This window comes from Micropterus salmoides, unplaced genomic scaffold (genome assembly GCF_014851395.1).
Source record: "Micropterus salmoides isolate LMB-PRFRI ecotype aquatic unplaced genomic scaffold, ASM1485139v1 Ms_hic_scaffold_3675, whole genome shotgun sequence".
In the NCBI taxonomy this organism is placed as follows: domain Eukaryota; kingdom Metazoa; phylum Chordata; class Actinopteri; order Centrarchiformes; family Centrarchidae; genus Micropterus; species Micropterus salmoides.
In genome coordinates this window covers 1-19,921 of record NW_024043012.1, presented here as the reverse complement: position 1 = coordinate 19,921, position 19,921 = coordinate 1, and the positions used below count along the sequence as shown (strand labels likewise).

Below are 19,921 nucleotides of genomic sequence, written 5' to 3'. Positions count from 1 at the left end.
GAGCAAGTAGGAAAGTATTTTGTCATGCATAATGGTTTAAAACTTTGAACGGTTTCAACCTTGCGTGTTCTTTGTCAGTCACAAGTTGATCCTTTATCCTGTCAAAACAGTAAAACGAGTACACATTGGGACATGGCCTCCCATTTCATCCCTTTTAATATTTAAACTGTCTCCTTGTTCGATTGACTTAAGTCTTTTTTGGTTCGGTAACCAAGCGTACTGGTGACCCAAGTGTGTCATAGTTGCATCGATCCAGATCAGGATACTCTTAGCAAGAAGAGTGTGTGCAAGTTCAGTCAGAGGGGTGTTGCGCTCTTCTGTCCTTCACCACCAGATGGCAACAAATCTATTTCGCCTCTCCTCAAATTCAGTATCTTGATTAGTGTGGACCTACAACACACTCACACTGTGTCTCACTAGTGCTTGGTTCGTGCATTGTGTGGCTAGACGAGCAGGAGCCAGAGACTGTCATCTGTGTACCTTGGTGTTCATGCTTCTCGTGCTTCTTGTGACGCCTGAAAGCACCAGCACTTCTTTGGAAATTCGGCTCCCCCTCGTCCCCCAACAAGAAAAACGAACACCACTCCAGTTAGTCAGTAGTTCCAGTTTCTCTTTGTTCTGTGGCGCCGTCTATGTTGTTTCAAATTTCAGGTGCTGCAAACCATCGTGTGTGACTCCATTGTGCCTATTTTGGCCTTGATTACATCAGTCTGACTGCACACAATCTTGCATTCATTTGTCTATGAAGTGTATATCAGTCATAAGGCTGAAGAGCTGCAAGTTGTGGGAATACTTTATTGCTTTCTACAAAAAGGTTGACACACACATTCTGACTGCTCTTCAGTACTGGATCCTGCACAGATTACCCATCTGTTATACTGAAACCTAGAACTGTAGTTCTCAGGCCAGTCTTGTCTTATCCAGTCTTTGCTGAAATCCAACTCTGAGAAAACCAGGAGTGTGTGTTAAAGAACACAGATCTGAAATATTTTCCTGTACTTAAACTGGCTATAAGCATTATTTATAATAATAATGTATCAAATGACAATGTGAAAGGGGGTAGTTCATAATGATGGAACTACAGAAAAATATCATCTGAATCTGCAGCTCCCCTCTGAGCTTATAGTGAGTTTTAGCTCATTGTTTTTTAGTCCGGCCCACAACTTTACTGTCCTGGTTTACTTTTGCTGCCCTCATAGCGTCGTTTTCGGCAACAACAGGCAGCTGTTTTCAGAGAAAAGGCTAGCTAGTGGAGCTTTCAGCAGCTAAAGAGCCAAATATTTCCCTCCTGAGCTGAGACCAAAATTTTATTTATTGAATATAAACTCAATATAAGTCAATTATTGCTTTTAATGCAACATTGTCTGCAAATATTTCTCATGTTTGTAAAATTGTATCTGTGTCTGTATTTGTGTGTCTGTCTTCAGGTGGGCTGTGGAGTGTTTTCACATTGGGTGGAGCTGGCAGCAAAGCTGGGATAGACCAGGAACACAACCCTTTACCTTTGTCCAATCAGAGCCTTCTGTTACTGCTTGTCCTAGCCAATCTGACGGATGGGCCTGACTGGCCCAACCCCTACCGCCAGGCTATTACTTGTTTCAGAAACACACAAGGTAATATATTTGTTTTATTTTAATTTGTTGTACATTTATTTGAGAGTTTGGTAATGTGTATGAAATGTACCAGAGGCTTTTGAAGTATTGTAATAAAATTCTAATCCTGATTATATTCACCTCTACCCATGTAGACACGTCATCGCTTCCTGTGGAGCAACCTCACACTTTCCAGATCAATTTCAACAGTCTGTACACAGCGCTGTGTGAGCAGCAGCGCTCTGACCAGGCCACACTACTACTGTACACCCTCCTTCACCAGAATGCCAACATGAGGACATACATGCTCTCCAGAACCGACATGGACAATCTGGTGGGTAGGATAGCAATGAAAAAAAGTTGTTCATTTACAATGCGTGCACATTCATAAAGTCTCAATATGACATTTTGTGTAGTTTATTGGCAATGCAAAAGCAAAGAACACTGTTAAAAAGTGTGATCCTCAACAAAACACATTATTCAGTCCGTCCTTGCACAGTATGGCCATGAAATCGTTTCATCTAGGACCATGAAACATGGACAGTGACAGTTATTCTTTATAGCAGAGTAGTATATGTACTGAGGCATTTATTGAATGAAAATCAATCTTTAGCTCAGCATGTCAGATGGTTTTCCATGAGTGTTAGACAGTCATAAATGAGTCTCTTTCACACAGAATAACGCAGAATGATTTGGTCTTATTGGATAGGAATAGAAGTAGGAGTTAAAGTTGTGTACTGTATGTATATTTGTACCAGGTTTATAAGGAGCGACAATATAAATCAAACTAATTGCAGTATAAACTCTTGACAGTAGCCATGCCTAGAAACTGTCATATTATAATATATAAAATATTATTCTTAGCAGATCTAGATTGAGCTTGTTATGTAGGGTGCCTGCTAATGAGTCTAGCCACTTTCTCTGCTGCGCAATAAAGCACAGATGCATGACTGTGTAATGAGGTAGCACCGCAACTATTGGTGTTCATCGCTCACAATGTTAGCTGCTAACTGCTTCCACTCTGAGAATTAAATCTTTTGCATTTGTTTCTCAATAGCTGATCACTTTAACCATCTGTTCTGTATACTTTTGAATATAACATCTGTGTGTATATATATATATATATATATATATATAATATAAATAATAGCAGCCATGATTCAGAATTTAAAATAAAAAGTAAATAATGAAAATTGTGTCTTTTCAACTTGCATATGCATGCTGCATTTCCACTTTTATTGTCTGTTTTACTTGATACTCATGTGGAAACAAGAGTATAGTAACTATAATGACTTGGCTTTATATAGTAAAGTAGTAATGTAATTTTATTGGGCTAGTTGGTAGATTAAGCTTTAACAAAGCCCCCTGGCAAGACACAAAAAGCTTCCTTTCCCTAAATAGAATAATACAGGTAATACATTTTTGAATTTGCATACCTCTTATGTTTGTACTCAGCTTTTCACTGGCATCTGTTGCAAGATTGATATTGACATTTTTGCCCCCTCATGCTGTTTGATTGTCCCACCTCCATGGCCTTAATCCCAATTTGCCAGAACATCCACAAATTCTCCGGTCAAAGGCACCAAAATGAGAAAAAGACACCTACACACATGCTCAGCATTCCTCCTTCTCTCCCACGCTTCCTCTCAGGTGTTGCCCATCCTTGAGATCCTTTACCACGTGGAGGACAGAAATTCTCATCATGTCTACATGGCCCTCATTATTCTCCTCATCCTTACAGAGGATGATGCCTTCAATCGCTCCATCCATGAGGTGGTGGGTAGACATAGTTTAATTTACATTGTTGACATTTCAGCTACTGCCACTGAAACCTTCCATTTATGGGAATAAGTGTAAATCATTCCTGATGTTTCCAACAGGAATTTTGATGTCTCTCTTATTTTGCAGGTATTGAAGAACATCTCATGGTACACAGAGAGAACACTGACAGAGATCTCACTTGGCAGTTTGCTCATCCTGGTGGTCATCCGCACCATCCAATTCAACATGACCCGGACAAGGGTTAGTTTAACACGTGTCACACACACAGTGTGTACACTTGCAAAGCAAATGACTGTACATTCAGAAATACATCAACAGTAGATGCCTTTATAGACCCAAATGTGAATTTGAATGTCATGATGTAACTTTGAAATAACAGTCAAGTGCAGGTTAACAGCAACATCAGTTAATGTGTATGTTTGCGTGTGCATCCTCCCTAGGATAAGTACCTGCACACCAACTGTCTGGCTGCACTTGCTAACATGTCAGGCCAGTTTCGATGCCTTCACCAGTACGCTGCCCAGCGCATCATCAGGTGAGGACTTTATCCTTCCATCTAACCATTTTCTATACGACCTACTACAGTTCTCAACTTACTCAGGTAAATCTATCCTTTGGAAGAATATTAAGTGCGATTTTAAACAAACAGTACTAAGTGACTTTTCCTGTTTGACATTGAATAGGTTGTCTTGACTGGTTTCAATTAGAATCTGGATCTTGACCTTTTAATAGTTTTTGATAATCATCCAACTAGGAATGGGATATATGGACAAAATCCTCATTATTTATGATTTTAAAATCACTATCAATACATGTTTAATTTAATAAATTCAGTATTTGTTCATGGATGAAATAACCAGACGGATATGTCTGTTTTGGCTAACACTGCCTTAGTTGTGCTCTTTGATTTACAGCCTACCCAACAATGGTCTAATACACCTAGGGATGATAAAGCATTTCTACCACAGTATACGTGGTATGGCAAAATCTCTGACAACATCGTCTTATATTGTCCACCACTACCAATTCTGTGCTGAATGGTGCTCCCTTTCTGACCGACAATTTGAATTAAATAAAGCACTCCTCAAAGAGAAAGTAGGCGCTCAACCTCAAAAATACTAATCAGTTATTAAAGTAGAAAATAGTGGCACACCACCAAAGCAGTACTTGTGTTTCAGCCAGAGGCCTTCCCCAGAGCATGAATGTGAGTAAAGTCTGCCAAAAGTAAGTGGCATCTGTGTGATGCAAGCAAAGAAGCCACCAGCGTATACAGTACATCATAGATGCATTATATGCTGTATATAGAGTTTTAGTAAAAAAGGTCTAATTCCCTGTATGGTTACACATACTTGGCCAATAATTCAAAACAGATACAAGGGTGGGATTTCTAATTCACACACAAGCAGACTCATTCATTTTAGTGATTCACATCGAATCAGCACAAAAATATTTAGTGTTATAGTAACTTGGCAATGGCTGCAGCAGAAGAGACTAAGAAATGAAATATTGACAGACTGATGTGCCTGTGTACAGAAGAACATTATGCAACGGAGGGAAAGGGTTTGGCCTGTGAGGAGATGGAAGACTTGAGAGGGCAAGGTCCAAACCGCAGACATACACACACAAACATCAAGTCATTCGTGTCGTGTCTGTTTGTTAACTCCAGGCACACAGCAATGAATGTTTCCTTCCCTAAAGATGTGCACACATTCATGCTCACTCTCAAGGATCCTCTTATCTCCCTGCCTGTGTCTCTCTCCATATCTGTAACTATCTGGTGTTTTGAGTTTGAGAGGAACACTGTCTGTGAACGTGTTCATGTCAGTCCTGTAGTGATGGAGAGCAAATGACTACATGTCTGATGATAATGGTAATGATGATGACTGTGATGGCCAGGGCTGGGCTAAACTGGCTGGCTGGCCGGCTGGCTGGCTAGATAAAGGGAATTTCCTGCCAGGAATTTCCAAATGTCTGCCAGGCAGTGCTGAACTCTGCTCCTTAATTGACTCTCGGAGAGAATCACAGTTGGTGCTGTTTATTTACAGGCAACAGTGGGTTTGAATAGCCTCCACCACCCAAACCTTTCCATATTATTTTATATTCATCCTCTCTCTTCATCAATATTCCCTTTCTGTTGCATTGTCACCACACATGCCCATGTGTCCATTCATTCACTGATTACTCTAAAGCATGCTGACTAAAAGGATACAGCTAAGTTCACAGTAGGACTGCAACTAACAGTTATTTTCATAATCGATTAATCCACCAGTTACACACTCATTTAATGGATAAACTGTTTGATCTAAAAAATGCCCATCACAACTTTGCAGAGCCATGGTGACGTCTTAAAGTGTTTCGTTGGTTCTGACCAACAGTCCAAAACTGAGAAAGATTCACATTTGAGAAGCTGGAACCAAATAATCTGACAACAATGACTAGGATGACAAATGAAATATCAAAACAGTATTTTAAGTATCATTTGATCATCATTGATCTCTAGTTTGCAGTGGAACACACTTAACTAACCAAACATTTTTGTTTTAAGACAAAATGTTGCAGTAATTGTTTTTCGCTTGCTTGATGTATAAAAGTTTTGTTCATTGTTTGTTGTTTTGGACAAAAGCGTAAAAATGTAACTGCAAAAATTGGCATATTAGAAGACTATTTGATAAAGACTGCGGTAACTGCTTTTAAATCTTCTGCTGTAGAGAAATTATTCAGGTCATGTTACCACTCACCGTTGCATACCTCCACCAGAAAGCCAAAAAAAACCCATGTCAGTAACAAGTTACATGGCTGGTGCCGTTTATTTACAGGCAATAAACAGTGCCTGTAAATAAACATCTTTTGTCTTTTTGAATATATATCACAAAAGTGGTTGATACACTAATTTACATTTTACTTAACAAAATTTCAGAAATTGTATAGCTGTATACATACATACATACATACATACATACATATAGTCCCCTCAAAGAATATTGGAACGGTAAAGCAAATTCCTTTGTTTTTGTTGTTCACTGAAGACATTTGGGTTTAAGATCAAAAGTTGAGTATGAGACAAGAGTTCAGAATTTCAGCTTTTATTTCCTGCTATTCACATCTAGATGTGTTAAACAACTTAGGACATATCACCATTTGTATTAGACCACAGCATTCTTAGGTGAGCTAAAGTAATGGAACAGATAATCTTAAAGTAAAAAACATTTAATATTTGGTGGCATAACCCTTGCTTGCAATAACTGCCTCAAGCCTGTGACCCATCGACATCACCAAACTGTTGCATTCTTCATTTGTGATGCTATTCCAGGCTTTTACCGCAGCTTCTTTCAGTTCTTGTTTGTTTCGGGGTGTTTCTCCCTTCATCTCCTCTAAAGGAGGTGAAATGCAGCTCTGTTGGGTTAAGGTCAGGTGATTGACTTGGCCCATCTAAAACCTTCCACTTTTTCCCCCTGATGAAGTCCTTTGTTTTGTTGGCAGTGTGCTTTGGGTCATTGTCCTGCTGCATGATAAACTTCCTCCCGATCAGTTTCAATGCATTTCTCCGCAAATTGGCAGACAAAATGTTTTTTGTACACTTCTGAATTCATTCTGCTGCTACCATCATCTCGCCTTTGTTTGGTTTTCCACTGTGGAAAAGTTGTTCTTGTACCGCTGCAGCAACAACAGCAGAGGAAAACACAGCTGTAAGGTGTTCATGCCGCTCATCTGTGTTTACATTCTGAGTAATGTTGAAATGTTTTAACTTAAATAAAGAGAAAGCTGTGTCGCTTTGAACATTACATCATGGCAGTTGTGTGTGGCGTCGCTATGACGACCAGCTACATTGAGGGGTAGGCCTACTATCTCTGGATAGGCCTACTATCTGCAATGGAAAACGGAGCACGGCCAAACAGAGTCTAGTATAGTTGAGCTGGTACTGGTAATGGAAAAGCGGCATATATTTCTGCTCTCTGAGTCTTCATCGAACAGTGGATTGTGATACCTTCACCCCTGCACTGTGGAGGTCGTTGCTGATGTCACTTACTGATGTTTTGTGGGTTTTCTTCACAGCTCTCAACGATATTTCTGTCATCAACTACTGTTGTTTTCCTTGGCCGACCTGTTCGACGTCTGTTGTTGCTCAGTACACCAGTAGATTCTTTCTTTTTCAGGACATTCCAAATTGTTGTGCTTGCTATGCCCAATGTTTGTCCAATGGCTCTGGTCTTTTCTCAGCTTGACAATGGCTTGCTTTTCTCCCATAGACAGCTCTCTTGACTTCATGTTGGTTTATCCTCTTTATCAGGGTTCCAGTTATAATCTGAGCTTCGTGGAGGTCTGTAATTTACTACCTAACGTTACCGGCGGCATTTCCCTCTCTCTCACACACGCCAACGCACACACAGCAGTCCACTACTTGCCCCAGATGTCTGTGATATTGCAACAGGGTGTAGGTCTACTCACACTAGGCAAAGTTTCAATCGCCCCGCTTGTCACCGGCACAAAGTAGCAAGCATATTATCGTTTATAGCGCTGTACTAATTGGAGGATGCATCAAAAATCCATTAATACTAAACAAATAAGGTGCAGTCAATACAGAGTAATAGGCTACAATACAACTGAGTTTATTTTCACGGGTTGCGGCCTCAACTTGTTCGGTCAAAACTTTTGCGCGAGATAGTGGCTGATAGTGGAGAAGTGCAGCCATCCTGTCAGTCATGCAATGCGCAGCGTAGTTCATTAGGAAAGTGTGTTCATTTAAGTCTGTTTATCTTGTTTAATGTGATGATAGTATGTACTAATTATAATGAAAAATACATTATTGATACAGAGTGATTCAAAATAATAGTTGTTGATAAATGAATTCGAGACCCCCACAGATGCATGATTTTACAGCTTCCATGGGAGCTCAGATCCTCCTTAACGCGAACCCTGCTCTTTAACAGGAAATGCAGTCTTTGCATGACTAGTCTTAAGGTTTCATCCTTGGTTCAAACATATAGAGCTATTTAATGTTTGGACAATCAACCTAAAAGGCAACACCTGGGCAACAAGAAACATCTGTCAGTCACATGTTCCAATAGTTTTGCTCACTTAAAAAATGGGTAGGTTCAAACAAAGGGTGGCAACACATCTAGATGTGAGTACCAGGAAATAAAAGCTGAAATTCTGAACTCATACAAATACATACATACAAATTCAGATTTTGAAGAACCGCACACAGCTACCCGCTGTGTGTGTCCACATAAAAAAACAAAAAGCGTCCTTTGAACTGGTAGAGACAGAGCACCTTTACATCTTCAGTGTGTCAGGGTGGACCATGTCTGTCATTACTTCAGCCTCATAACTGATTTTGGGATCAGGCCAGCAGTGTGGAAATCCTTCTATGTAGCTGTTTCCTGGGCCGTGTCCGTCACTGCTTTGGCATAAATGAGGGATATGACAGAGCGACTAGTCACAGTGCTTTTCTTGTAGGCAAGCGTCCCAGGTGGTCTCGCATTTGAAATAGGAAACTAACTAGATAGTACGACAGGCTCTATTAAGTCGTCGTGGCCAATAGAGCCTTTGACATTAGGTCTGTAGATATCAAGTAGACCTCCTCAGAGCTGCTCAGAAAGCTCCATTCAGCCATCATTTGGCCAATTAGCCTGGATTACGGATGCTGAGAGATTTTGTGAGTATGTTTTCCAGTGCTGACAGATGGACAGGTGTAGCTGTAAGGGGCTTAGCTGAGCTCTGTTCATGCATCTGACTTTCCCTCAGCCCTTTACTGTCATTTAACTGAATTTATTCTGCAGCTTTTTTCCATGATTGACGCACAGATTAAATATTCAACACCCTTGGGGGTCTAGAAAGACTATTAAAAGTTGTAATTAAAACAGAAGGTCAATAATAATTATAATACTAATCACCTCAATAAATACCATGAGCCTCTGTAATAGATAATATAAAATGTAATAAACAGCTCAAGAAGGGGAAAATATTACATTTTAGACAACCAGTATAACAGAACTTTTTAAATATTTTTATTTATTTATTATTTGTTGTTGTAGAGTTAAAAACAACTACGTATGTCAGCGAGTTGTTCTTTACACGCTACGCAAAGCTGAACATAGAAAATAAAAAGTGGGTTTTTTTTCTCAACTCTCTTGCTTGACCAGACATGTCGAGTGAACACCGTGCCTTTTAATGGTGTCTGACCCATGTGTGTATTGACTCGCCCTATTGCAACCCAAGGTCGCCCAAGCATACTCTAGGACTCTTGACGTATGTCTGTGCCCATCCATCACATGCAATCTTGCAATCCCATCCGGACAAGCGTACACACACAAACAAGTGCAATAAGGGTAAAGCAAGTCAGCTACCTACAATGACAACAACACATACATGTACACATAACATTTTTTGAAAAGTAACCAAGGCTGTGACCTCTTCAGGCTACTCAAAGCCAGTTTAGAAAAAGGAGTTGTGATTGTAAATTAATGGTAAATTAAGCCTAATTTTTAGCATTTTGACACATCATTTCTAAAACAGTCTCCTGCCAATGTCATAATTGTTTTCTTATTCTAAGAGTAATTATTTGAAAGGCCTCATTTAGAAAGCAAAACAGGCCCGCCTCTAATAATAATTTGTCTTAAATAAAGGCTTTGCTCTTCAGTTAAAGTGAGTGAAGGCCATTGAGAATTTACAGCACATTAAATACTGGGCAACATGTGCAGTGTGACGACGATGTGTAATTGGGTTCTTCAGTCTTTGTAGAAGTGTGTCATTCATCTGTCGTTGCTGCTCTCACTTCTTTTCCCCTCTCTGTTGTCTCTCCTGCAGTTTATTTGCTTTGCTTTCCAAAAAGCACAACAAGGTTTTGGAGCAGGCGACACAGTCTCTGAGAGGCAGACAGGGAGACAACACAGCCTTGCCCGACTATGTGAGTAATCTGTGTGTGTGTGTGTGTGTGTGTGTGTGTGTGTGTGTGTGTGTGTGTGTGTGTGTGTGTGTGTGTGTGTGTGTGTGTGTGTGCACTCAGTTGCCAAGAAGAGGTTGCCAAATTATGTCTACTTGGATAAGGTACAGAAGTTGACGTGTTGTGTAAGGTTACATGAATTTGCACTTGAATTTTGACTGTTTATATATCAGGTTTAGCATCTAAAAGTTCTGATCTTAATACTGCTACTAAATATGATCCAAGTAGTGATAAATCAGTGGTTACCGAAACTTTGTGTTACAGAAATGGTTCAGGATTTTGGCCACATTCGCCTTCTTGCTGACTGTTTGACAAGACAATTGATACCGGTCTCTTATCTGCCCATTAAATATGAAGTTACAGTTAGCTTAGCTTAGCCTAAAGACTGAAAACAAGGGGAAACGGCAAGCTTGTGCTTATGTACGGGGGAATTTTTTTCACTGGGCTCAAAAGACCTGACTGTGGCAGGCGAGCTGTTTCTAGTCTTTATGCTAAACTATTCTAACCAGCTGCTCAGTGAAGCTTCAGATTTAGCATACAGATATGACAATGGTATTGATCTTCTCATTTAAAGTAACCCTAACTATTTTTGATGATTTGGAAAAACAAGCAGTCCTCATACCATTTAAATTCAAACCTACAACCGCATTTTATTGAATACATCACTCAAGCTAATAATTTAGCATCTAAATACATTTTCAGTTAATCCTCCAATACATACATCAACTGTTGCTATAGTAAACAAGAAAGCACTTATTGCCATGTGCTTCCACACTTGATTTAGTCTTCCTTGTAGCATCTTGTCCATCAGGGATTTTGAAATACTTCTTGATGTCTCTCTTAGTCAGCTATAAAAGACTGAGACAACTCCACATTTTGCTCTTGGCATCAGTTACGTCAACCGTTTTAGGACTCACTGGGATTCATTTGAGGATGGGGTGCACTGTTTGATGCTGTTTGTATGTTTTCAGCCGCTCGAAAGCATCAAATTTAAGGCCTGTTGCTGCAGGCCCGCTGTGAAGTGGCAGTCTGCAGCTGTGTCTACTTCAATCCTTTTGTCTTGTTCTCATTTGTTTTCCAGCCCACGTCCCACTCATTTAATTTGTACTGAAATGGAGTCTCCACTTGTAGAATAATATTTGATGAAAGTATTGAGTGTTTATAAAATTGAATGTTAAAATTAGTCATTCTGAGTGGCACCACAGTAATATTGAAATTTCTCTGAAACATCAGCATTAATCTGAAATTGAAATCTTAACAGCACCAGAGCAGTAACTAAGTGGGAGTATCAACCAATAAATTAATCAGGATGTTGTCCCAATGCAATCAAGTATCTATGGATCTTACTAGTAGCCTCACCAATGAGTGCACTCTGCTGACCATTAACTATGTATAATTGTCTGTATTTGTGTTCATGCACCTCTGCCTTAAGGTCTGTCTGTATACGTTTCAGTCTGGCTGTCTCATTAGATTTGCAGGGTCCTGTGTGTGTGTGTGTGTGTGTGTGTGTGTGTGTGTGTGTGTGTGTGTGTGTGTGTTTGGGGGTTGGAGATGTATTAGGAGGTCCCCATAGATGCCCTAAGGTGTTTGGGGAAACGTGAAAGTATTTGAGTGCTCCTTCAACCGTGTAGAGACTGTCTGATGAGGCCCCTTACAAACAGACATCTATGTACATACATAAACATACACACACAAAAACCTATAAAATTCAAATAGCCAACTTTGTTTTGATGCTTCAGGGTTTATTTTGATGCTCAGTTTTATTTATATACATGCATAAACGCCCACTATATGTGACTAAAAATGGAAGAGAAAAATATAAAGAGAGATGGATAACCTTGCTATGATTAAATCTTTTCTGATCAAGATATCAGTCCGGCCAGCTGTTGTCCATAGAGAGTGCACTCAGAATGAATATAGTAATACAAACACACGGTATTGCTCAAGGGCACACAGCAGATCTCCAGGATGATTATTTCATGGGAATTTTACAATGAGGTTTTTTTTTTCCTAGAACACTGTGTGACATCCAGTCTGGGTCATAGACTTTTTAAGCCCGAGCTGGTCAACTTTTCTGATACCGCTGTTATCCTTGAGCTCAGACTATACTAACTCAATGTTACATTAGTTCCCATGTCTACAAGGGTTCCGGTGAGTACTGTACAGAGCTAGAAGTCAAATTTTTTGCTTTATTGACATGCATTGATTAAAAGGAACATGTTGTATTGTTTTCCTTCTGAGCATGTGCACACACATACACCCACATAGAGAAATACACATTCAGTTTAATTGTGTCTTGGACAGCAGTTGAGTTTAATATGAGCTCACACAAAAGCACACAATCAGCTTTTCCCATGTATTAAAGTAGTGAATGTCTCGGCCCTCATCAGTGTTTTTTTTTCGAGTGTTTGAAGAAACTTGGAAGCTCCCCGTTCAGAGGGCTGGGGACCTTCCGGCCTGGCCTTGATTCTGGCTTTTGTTGTCACTGATTGTGCTCAACTTGTCAGCCTTTGTGAATTCCTCCTCAGGTTTTTTTTTTAATTGTTATTAGCCATGCAAGTGGTGTAGCTCTATAGAGGGCACTGCCTACCACTTAGGTGCCACCTGAAATATCTCAATAACTGTTGGATGGATTGCCATGTCATTTTGTACAGACATTCAAATTACAGAGAGGATGTTTCTTATGACTTTATTGATTACTTTTCCTCAAGTATCACACATTCATGTCCACTTCAGGATGAATTAATAGAAATATGTGGTAAAACATTGAATGTGTCGTCTATGACCAAACCTGCAAGAATGAAATTCCCATCAGCCTCACCTGTACTTTGTGTTTAGTGCTAATTAGCAGATGTTAGTATTTAAACATGCTAAACCAAAATGGTAAACCTGGTACACATTGTACCTGTTAAACTGATGTTATGAAGATGTTAGCATCCTAATGTCACCTCAAGGCGCTGCTACCCCTAAGTACTCTGTAGTGTCTTTTTATTTTTTTCATTTGAATTGAATTACATTTGGACTGAATTTTCAACGCTGTGTGACGTGCCCTTAAACTTTCTTTGCATATAGACTAAATTTTAAGCAAATGTCTGGCAAATGAAATTAAGGTTATTCCATACAACTGACATTAATGGTTTAAAATGTTATCTATCAACTAAACATCAGCTGACCAGCCATTTATTTCTATCCTATGAATGAATCTTAAACTGAAATTTACATAAAACCTTATGCATAGCTTTTCTTATCTTTATCTGGCCACTTGTAAAGACCCCACACACTGGCTACGGTCCGTGATTGGCTTTGGAGATGTGACATCTAAAAAGAGGACTTCTGTCTCATCCTGTCGAGTCCTTTTGTTATCTCCATCTCTGGTCCTCCTCTCCTCCTCCAGTCGTTGTGTAGCTGAAAACAGCCTGTTCTTGTGGTGTTTACAAATCTGCATCTTTAATCAGGAAGGCAGGAAGTGTGGGGAACTATAGGGAGAGATAAACAGGAGCAGAACATGAGTAGAAGAGAAGAACAATGGAAAGAGGCAGAAAGAAGCAGCAGGAGGAGATGAGAGGGGGTTTGCAGAGAGGGTGGGTTTGTGATGGGCATCTGGAAACAATGTAATTTGGAGTCTGGCTCTGGAGAGAGAACTAATGTTTGTTTAATGTGGGATTGTCCTGGTCATGAAATTGCTCTCTTTACGAGGGAGCGACTCAGAGGAGGATATGAAAAACATAAAATGTTCTATGCTGTGGGTTAAAGCTGGGTGCATTATGCTTATGTGTTAATGCCCCCCCACCCCTGCTTTCTGCCTCTTGGTCAATATCTGTCTCTGTATCTCTCTCTCTCTCACACACACACACATACACATACACACACACATACACATACACATCCCCATCCCCATCCCCATCCCCATCCCCATCCCCATCCCTGTATGCGTTTGTGGTGCTGTGTCTGGTTATTGTCAGTGAAGAAAGAGTGAAGGGCTAGGGCCTCCAGGGTACATCCAGAGGCTCCCAGTCCAAGCACGGCAGCTCTCAAGGGGTCCCATGGTTCCTCTCTACACTTCTGATTGCAGATGTTTTTTCTTACCTGAGATATGTGCAGTGACATACTGTATGAGCTGGTACACAAAAACACAAAAAATAGGAGTGCTGTGCATTATGTGTGACTGTTTATACTCCCAGCCGGTGGTAGTGGTAATGTTACTTGCCTCTGCCTCTTAGTCTGTTTACTGTTGCATATTTCTGGGAAGAGAGAGACACACACACAGCTAGAAGCATGTTGGACCACCCTGTCTAAGTGTTTATGTGCACTGGTTGAGTCACAATCTGTGATCTCTTTTTAATAGCCAGAGTAGACACATGCATTAGCTTTGTAGCACCATTCCTCTTGTTTAGCGAAAAAGCACAGCCCGAGGATATATCAACAGATAATAAACATTATGCCTTCTGTTTATTATCAGGCCTTCCAGGAATTTGCCACTTTTCTTATTAGGCTACAAGATTGTTTTACAAAATCTACAGATGCTTTGCTTTGTTGTAATTTTTTTTTGTTGTCTGAGTGGGCTTTACATTGTCAGTTGATGACTCAAATAAATACGACATATACTAATGCTGTCTTCAAGGTCCCAAGTGGAGTTAGACCGATGAATTAGCGTATTGCAGATATATTTGTGTATATTTTGGCTGATAAACAAGAAATTCCAAAACCGAAATGCCCAACTAGGTTTGAGGTCATTTAGAAACAGTGTTACATGGTTTCTCAACCATAGAACACTGACAGGTTGACTTTTCAACTGTAAAATTTCTGGCTAAGTATGTATCTTGGTCATAATTTATTTTGTAAACCTAAGGAAACCCTATCAAGACTTTTTTGTTGAAAAAAATGCAGTATCCATGTCATACAACAAATATCTATATCAGTATTTGTCTCAAATATCCAGTATTGGTTGGGCTATAGTCACATGGAAAAAGATTTTGAGTTCTATTATGCGGCTATGCTCTCAAACCAGTGTTGTAAAATTGGTAAAATAGATGCCATAAGTATCTTGCTAGGTTAAGATTTTACTGTAACTTCCCCTATTTAGCTTTTTTATGCAGTATATCATATTTAATATATGGTTTGTATAATACACTATAATGTAATTGTAAGCCGATATAAAGGCATTTTAAGTGTTTATTAATGTACACTATTTTCAACAATTATAGCTTCTCCTATGAAGACATATATATTTTATCACCACTGTGTTTTACTGTTAAACACCAGCCTCCACTGGGGACCACAGGAGGACTTACAGTTGTTGACAGATACATTAAAAATACTATCTGCTTTTATGTACAGCTTAGAGACACTAAAAAGGGAGACTTTGCTGGGAATATATTTCTGTCCTCTTTTGATCTTTCTCCCCTCTGCACATTTTATGTGAAATGTCTATGATCAGTGTCACAAATGGGAATCTCGTGTAATTTCAGCTTTTACTTCTCAGTCTTCGAGATTGTTAAATATGGCAGTTTTGCCACGTCCATTTCATCTAATACCATGGTGCTGATGTAGACTCTGGCACAACATCACGTGCAAGGACAGGGATCAGTGTCTCCCTTCATACATGATTTCATACCTGAAAGTAGGAAGTGATTGAGTGAAGTGTGAATGTTACATTATCCTGTCACACACACACACACACACACACACACACACACACACACACACACACACACACACACACACACAACACACACACACACACACCTTCTTGTCATTTCATGTGAAAATACCCAGGGTGGAGAGATGAGGAAGGTGAAGGACGCCTATACATTTTACCTTTCTCAATTCATTACCAATTCAAACCTGGAATGTATTTGCCTACAGTTGATGATTTTGTATCGTAGTCTGATGGTGCAGTGGTTTGCGCTGTCGCCTCACAGCAACTGTGCGTTCGAACCCTGGTCGTCCAAGACCTTTAAGGGTGGGGTTTGCATGCTCTCCCCGTGTCTGTGTGGGTTCTCTCTGGGTGCTCCGGCTTGCTCCCACCTAAAATGTCCTTAATGTGAGTGTGAGTTGTCGTTGTTGTTGTTGTTGTTGTTTGTATACAGTATCTCACAAAAGTGAGTACTCACATGTTTGTAAATATTTGATTATATCTTTTCATGTGACACTGAAGAAATGACACTTCACTGCCTTGCTAAAGAAGCTGAGGGTAAAGGTGATGGACTGGCCAAGCATGTCTCCAGACCAAAACCTATTGAGCATCTGTGGGGCATCCTCAAACAGTAGGTAGAGGAGTGCAAGGTCTCTAACATCCACCAGCTCCGTGATTGTCGTCATGGAGGAGTGGAAGAGGGCTCCAGTGGCAACCTGTGATGCTCTGATAAACCCAAGAGGGTTAAGGTAGCTGGGAAAGAATGGTGGCCACACAAAATATTGACACTTTGGGCCTAATGTGGACATTTTCACCGTACTCACTTTTGTTGCCAGCGGTTTAGACATTAATGGCTGTGTGATGTGTTATTTTGAGGGGACAGCAAATTGACACTGTTTGCCCTGTTTGCCCCGTTTGCCCCCACCCCCCTTCCATGACCCTGTACACAGGATAAGCAGTTGACGATGGATGGATGGATTTTAAGTCCTTTGCACCCAACACTGGATAGTTACACTTTCCAACAAAACCATCATTTTTGATTGCACAGCCACTTGCCGGAAAGAAATGATGGAGTAGTCACTTGTTACTGTTACGTAAGCTTTAATCAAATATAACTTGCTGTTTCTAAGGCTGCGTTCACACAGACATTAGCACTGCTCGGAAACAATTCAGCTCCCTCATCCATTTGAATGGGACCAGACCATTGACACAGTGGGGATGCCAAGACCGAGGGCTCAACTTTTGCTGGAACACAATATGTAAGTGTAAATATGTGTTGGCCACTGTAAGACTAAAGATTTACACATTGTACTATAAACTCTCAGTAGATTTAATTTTACAAAGCAGTTTTTCTATCTAACAGAGATCTTCATCAGGCAAGACAATGTGAGCTATCAGTGCAACGTTTGCGTGCATTTGGCCAATCAAATATATGCAAGCACACATTCCTGGTAGATTATTTTGTAACTTGAACTCCATATTTCTGCTGTTGACCTTGTGGTTACCACAATGAAACATAAAGCGATTGCTACTGTGATAGCTTTCCAGAGTAGCAAAATACTTCCTCACACAAATGACAGGGATTTGGTGCCTTCAAACTCCAGGATCTAACTGGACTTCCTGAATCATATTTCATTGTAGCAACACAAGCCCATTGATGCAGCCCCCTTTACACAGCTCTTGTTTAGCTCTGCACGCCCACGAAGGTTAGTAACAAGCCCCAGTAAATGGGGAAATAAATAGATAGATAAATCTAAAGGTGGTCTTTATAAAAGTTAAGTGACAAATAAATAAAATGATCTATAATGAGGTTGACTTTAACAAATTCTAAGGAACCTCTTAGACTGATACCAGTCAGACTGATGCCTTTTTATGTAGCTCATTATATCAAGTCTGTCTCCTTGGGTTCCACTCATTAAGACCGTATCCTGCTGAGAGCTTTTAGTCTATTTCGAATATATTTCCTCACCTGCCTAGTGAAGACGCTGCTAGGCTTAGCCACCTAGGTGTTAGATTACTTGTTAGCCTGTCTCTCTGTATATCTGTCAGCCTCTTATGATCTCTCCCCCTGGTGCTCTGACTCTTTTTGTGTTTATTCTCGGGCAGTTGGGAGTGCCACCCCTGCAGGCAGCAGGTGCTCTGGGGTCCTAATGACTGTCTGCTTCCAAATGGTAATTAAGGTAGCCCCGCTGTGCCCTGGTCTTTTCCTGGTTGAGGCACAGCACAACAGAGCACAGCTAGCAGCAGATCAATTAGCACTGCCCACCTATCCGCGTGTGAGAGTGCTGTTGCCACTGTTGACGTCATCTTTTATTTTATTTTTTTTTTATTTTCCATTATCCCTCGTGTCATCACCGACAACCACTGCTGTTTTGCCCCCAGCTCCCCTGCTGTTAGTGCTAGCCAGATAATAAGGTGTCTGTCTGCAAATATGCTGGACTTCCCCTCCACACAGAGAGTGATGCAGCGATTGTCTAACAGTCTTTCCTAAACAGATCCTAGACGCGGACTGGCAGTCTGCGTTGTTGCTGTAGTTCTGGGAGCAAGCAATATCTTTTGCGCGCGTGTGTGTGTGAGAGAGACGAAGGATGTTTGTGAGGCTATGGGGTAATAAGAGGCCGACCTGGGCACAATGCCCTACAAAATGGTGTGATTATGACATGCCCGTGGTACCATAATGCAGGTCAGACAATGACCTATTTTAAAAAAAAAAAAAAAAAAAAAAAAACTCCCAAAGGCATGGCAGGCTGCTGCTACTCAGCCAGTCTGGCTCTCTCTCTGTCCATGTGGGTTTTTTTTTTTTTGTTTTTTTTTTTTTTTGTTTTTTCTTCATGCTTTCCTTCCTCCATCTTTCTTATTCATATTCATTTTTTCCTCATTATGCTTTTGCATCTAGGATGAAAAATGCAAATATTCCGTCTTGTATTCTCAAACAGATTTCAAGCTGCCTTATAGGTGTGGCTATTCACTCTTTTTGTTTGTCTCACTGTGTATCTGTCTGTGTTTATCTCCATGCCCTTGTCTTTGTCAGTACTCTTTCTTAATATGTCTGGTTTGTCTGCCCTGCAACAGCCTGCAGTGAGCAATGGGACCAGCCAGGGAATCACTAAGCTATTGGTTTAATGATGCCAGCTCCTACTTTACAGGGATTTACATGTCTGTGTCTCTAAACACCCTGTCCACACACACACACACACACACACACACCACACACACACACACACACACACACACACACAAAAATCACTTGCATAAAAACATGCATGGGTATGATAGACACACACATACACACTCAGACTGTGTTGGCACTGTCCTTCCCAGTCACTGATTGCATCTGTAAACTCTATAATTTCCCTTGTCAGACAGATAGCAAAGGTCAAACATACCTGCAGACATAACACATTCGTGCCCAGCATGTTGAGGTGCGGCAGAATGAGAATGTGAGAGCTTTCAAACACACACACTCACACACAGAGGTGTATGTACACAGCCTCCTGTAAGGTTTGTGTAAATGGTAAATCAAGTAAAAATGGGGATCATTGCGACTATTATATAGCTTATATGAGGCCTGTGTTTTCTGGGTGGAGAGAAGACATTAAATAGCGGCATGAGTGGTTGTGACTAAATGACAATGCAGGAGGCTGGAAAATAGCACATGACTGGAGGAGAAGGAGAAGAGGAAGGGGTGGGGAAGGAAAAATCAGGAAGGATGAGCAAGAGAAAGAATGGCTGTAATGGTTTCATGCAGTCATACAAACACATGTCAGGTGTTTTCTGGCTGTCTAGCATTTTTGTGGGGGGAACAAGTGCAAGCGAACAGAGTGGGAAGTGGAAGAGGAGGAGCCAGTATATTTAAATCCTGTCTGGGTTTCAAAAAGTAGACCATGGACCTTAATCTCATCCACTTGACAAACATACAACAAAGGCAAGCAGACGTCTAGCTAGCCTATTTTCATGTGACCTGAATTC

The 19,921-nt window shown here is 40.5% G+C and overlaps 1 protein-coding gene across 1 annotated transcript; it reads left to right on the top strand.

Annotated features, from left to right (window-relative positions):
- Positions 1-1,336: 1,336 nt before the first annotated feature.
- On the top strand, positions 1,337-18,123 carry LOC119884792 (dymeclin-like; the record flags this gene model as incomplete). Its single annotated transcript, XM_038695107.1, has 7 exons — positions 1,337-1,613; positions 1,748-1,926; positions 3,243-3,368; positions 3,501-3,614; positions 3,815-3,909; positions 10,182-10,292; positions 18,059-18,123. Coding segments are annotated over 7 exons (967 nt in total), but the record flags the coding sequence as incomplete, so codon positions are not given.
- Positions 18,124-19,921: the final 1,798 nt, after the last annotated feature.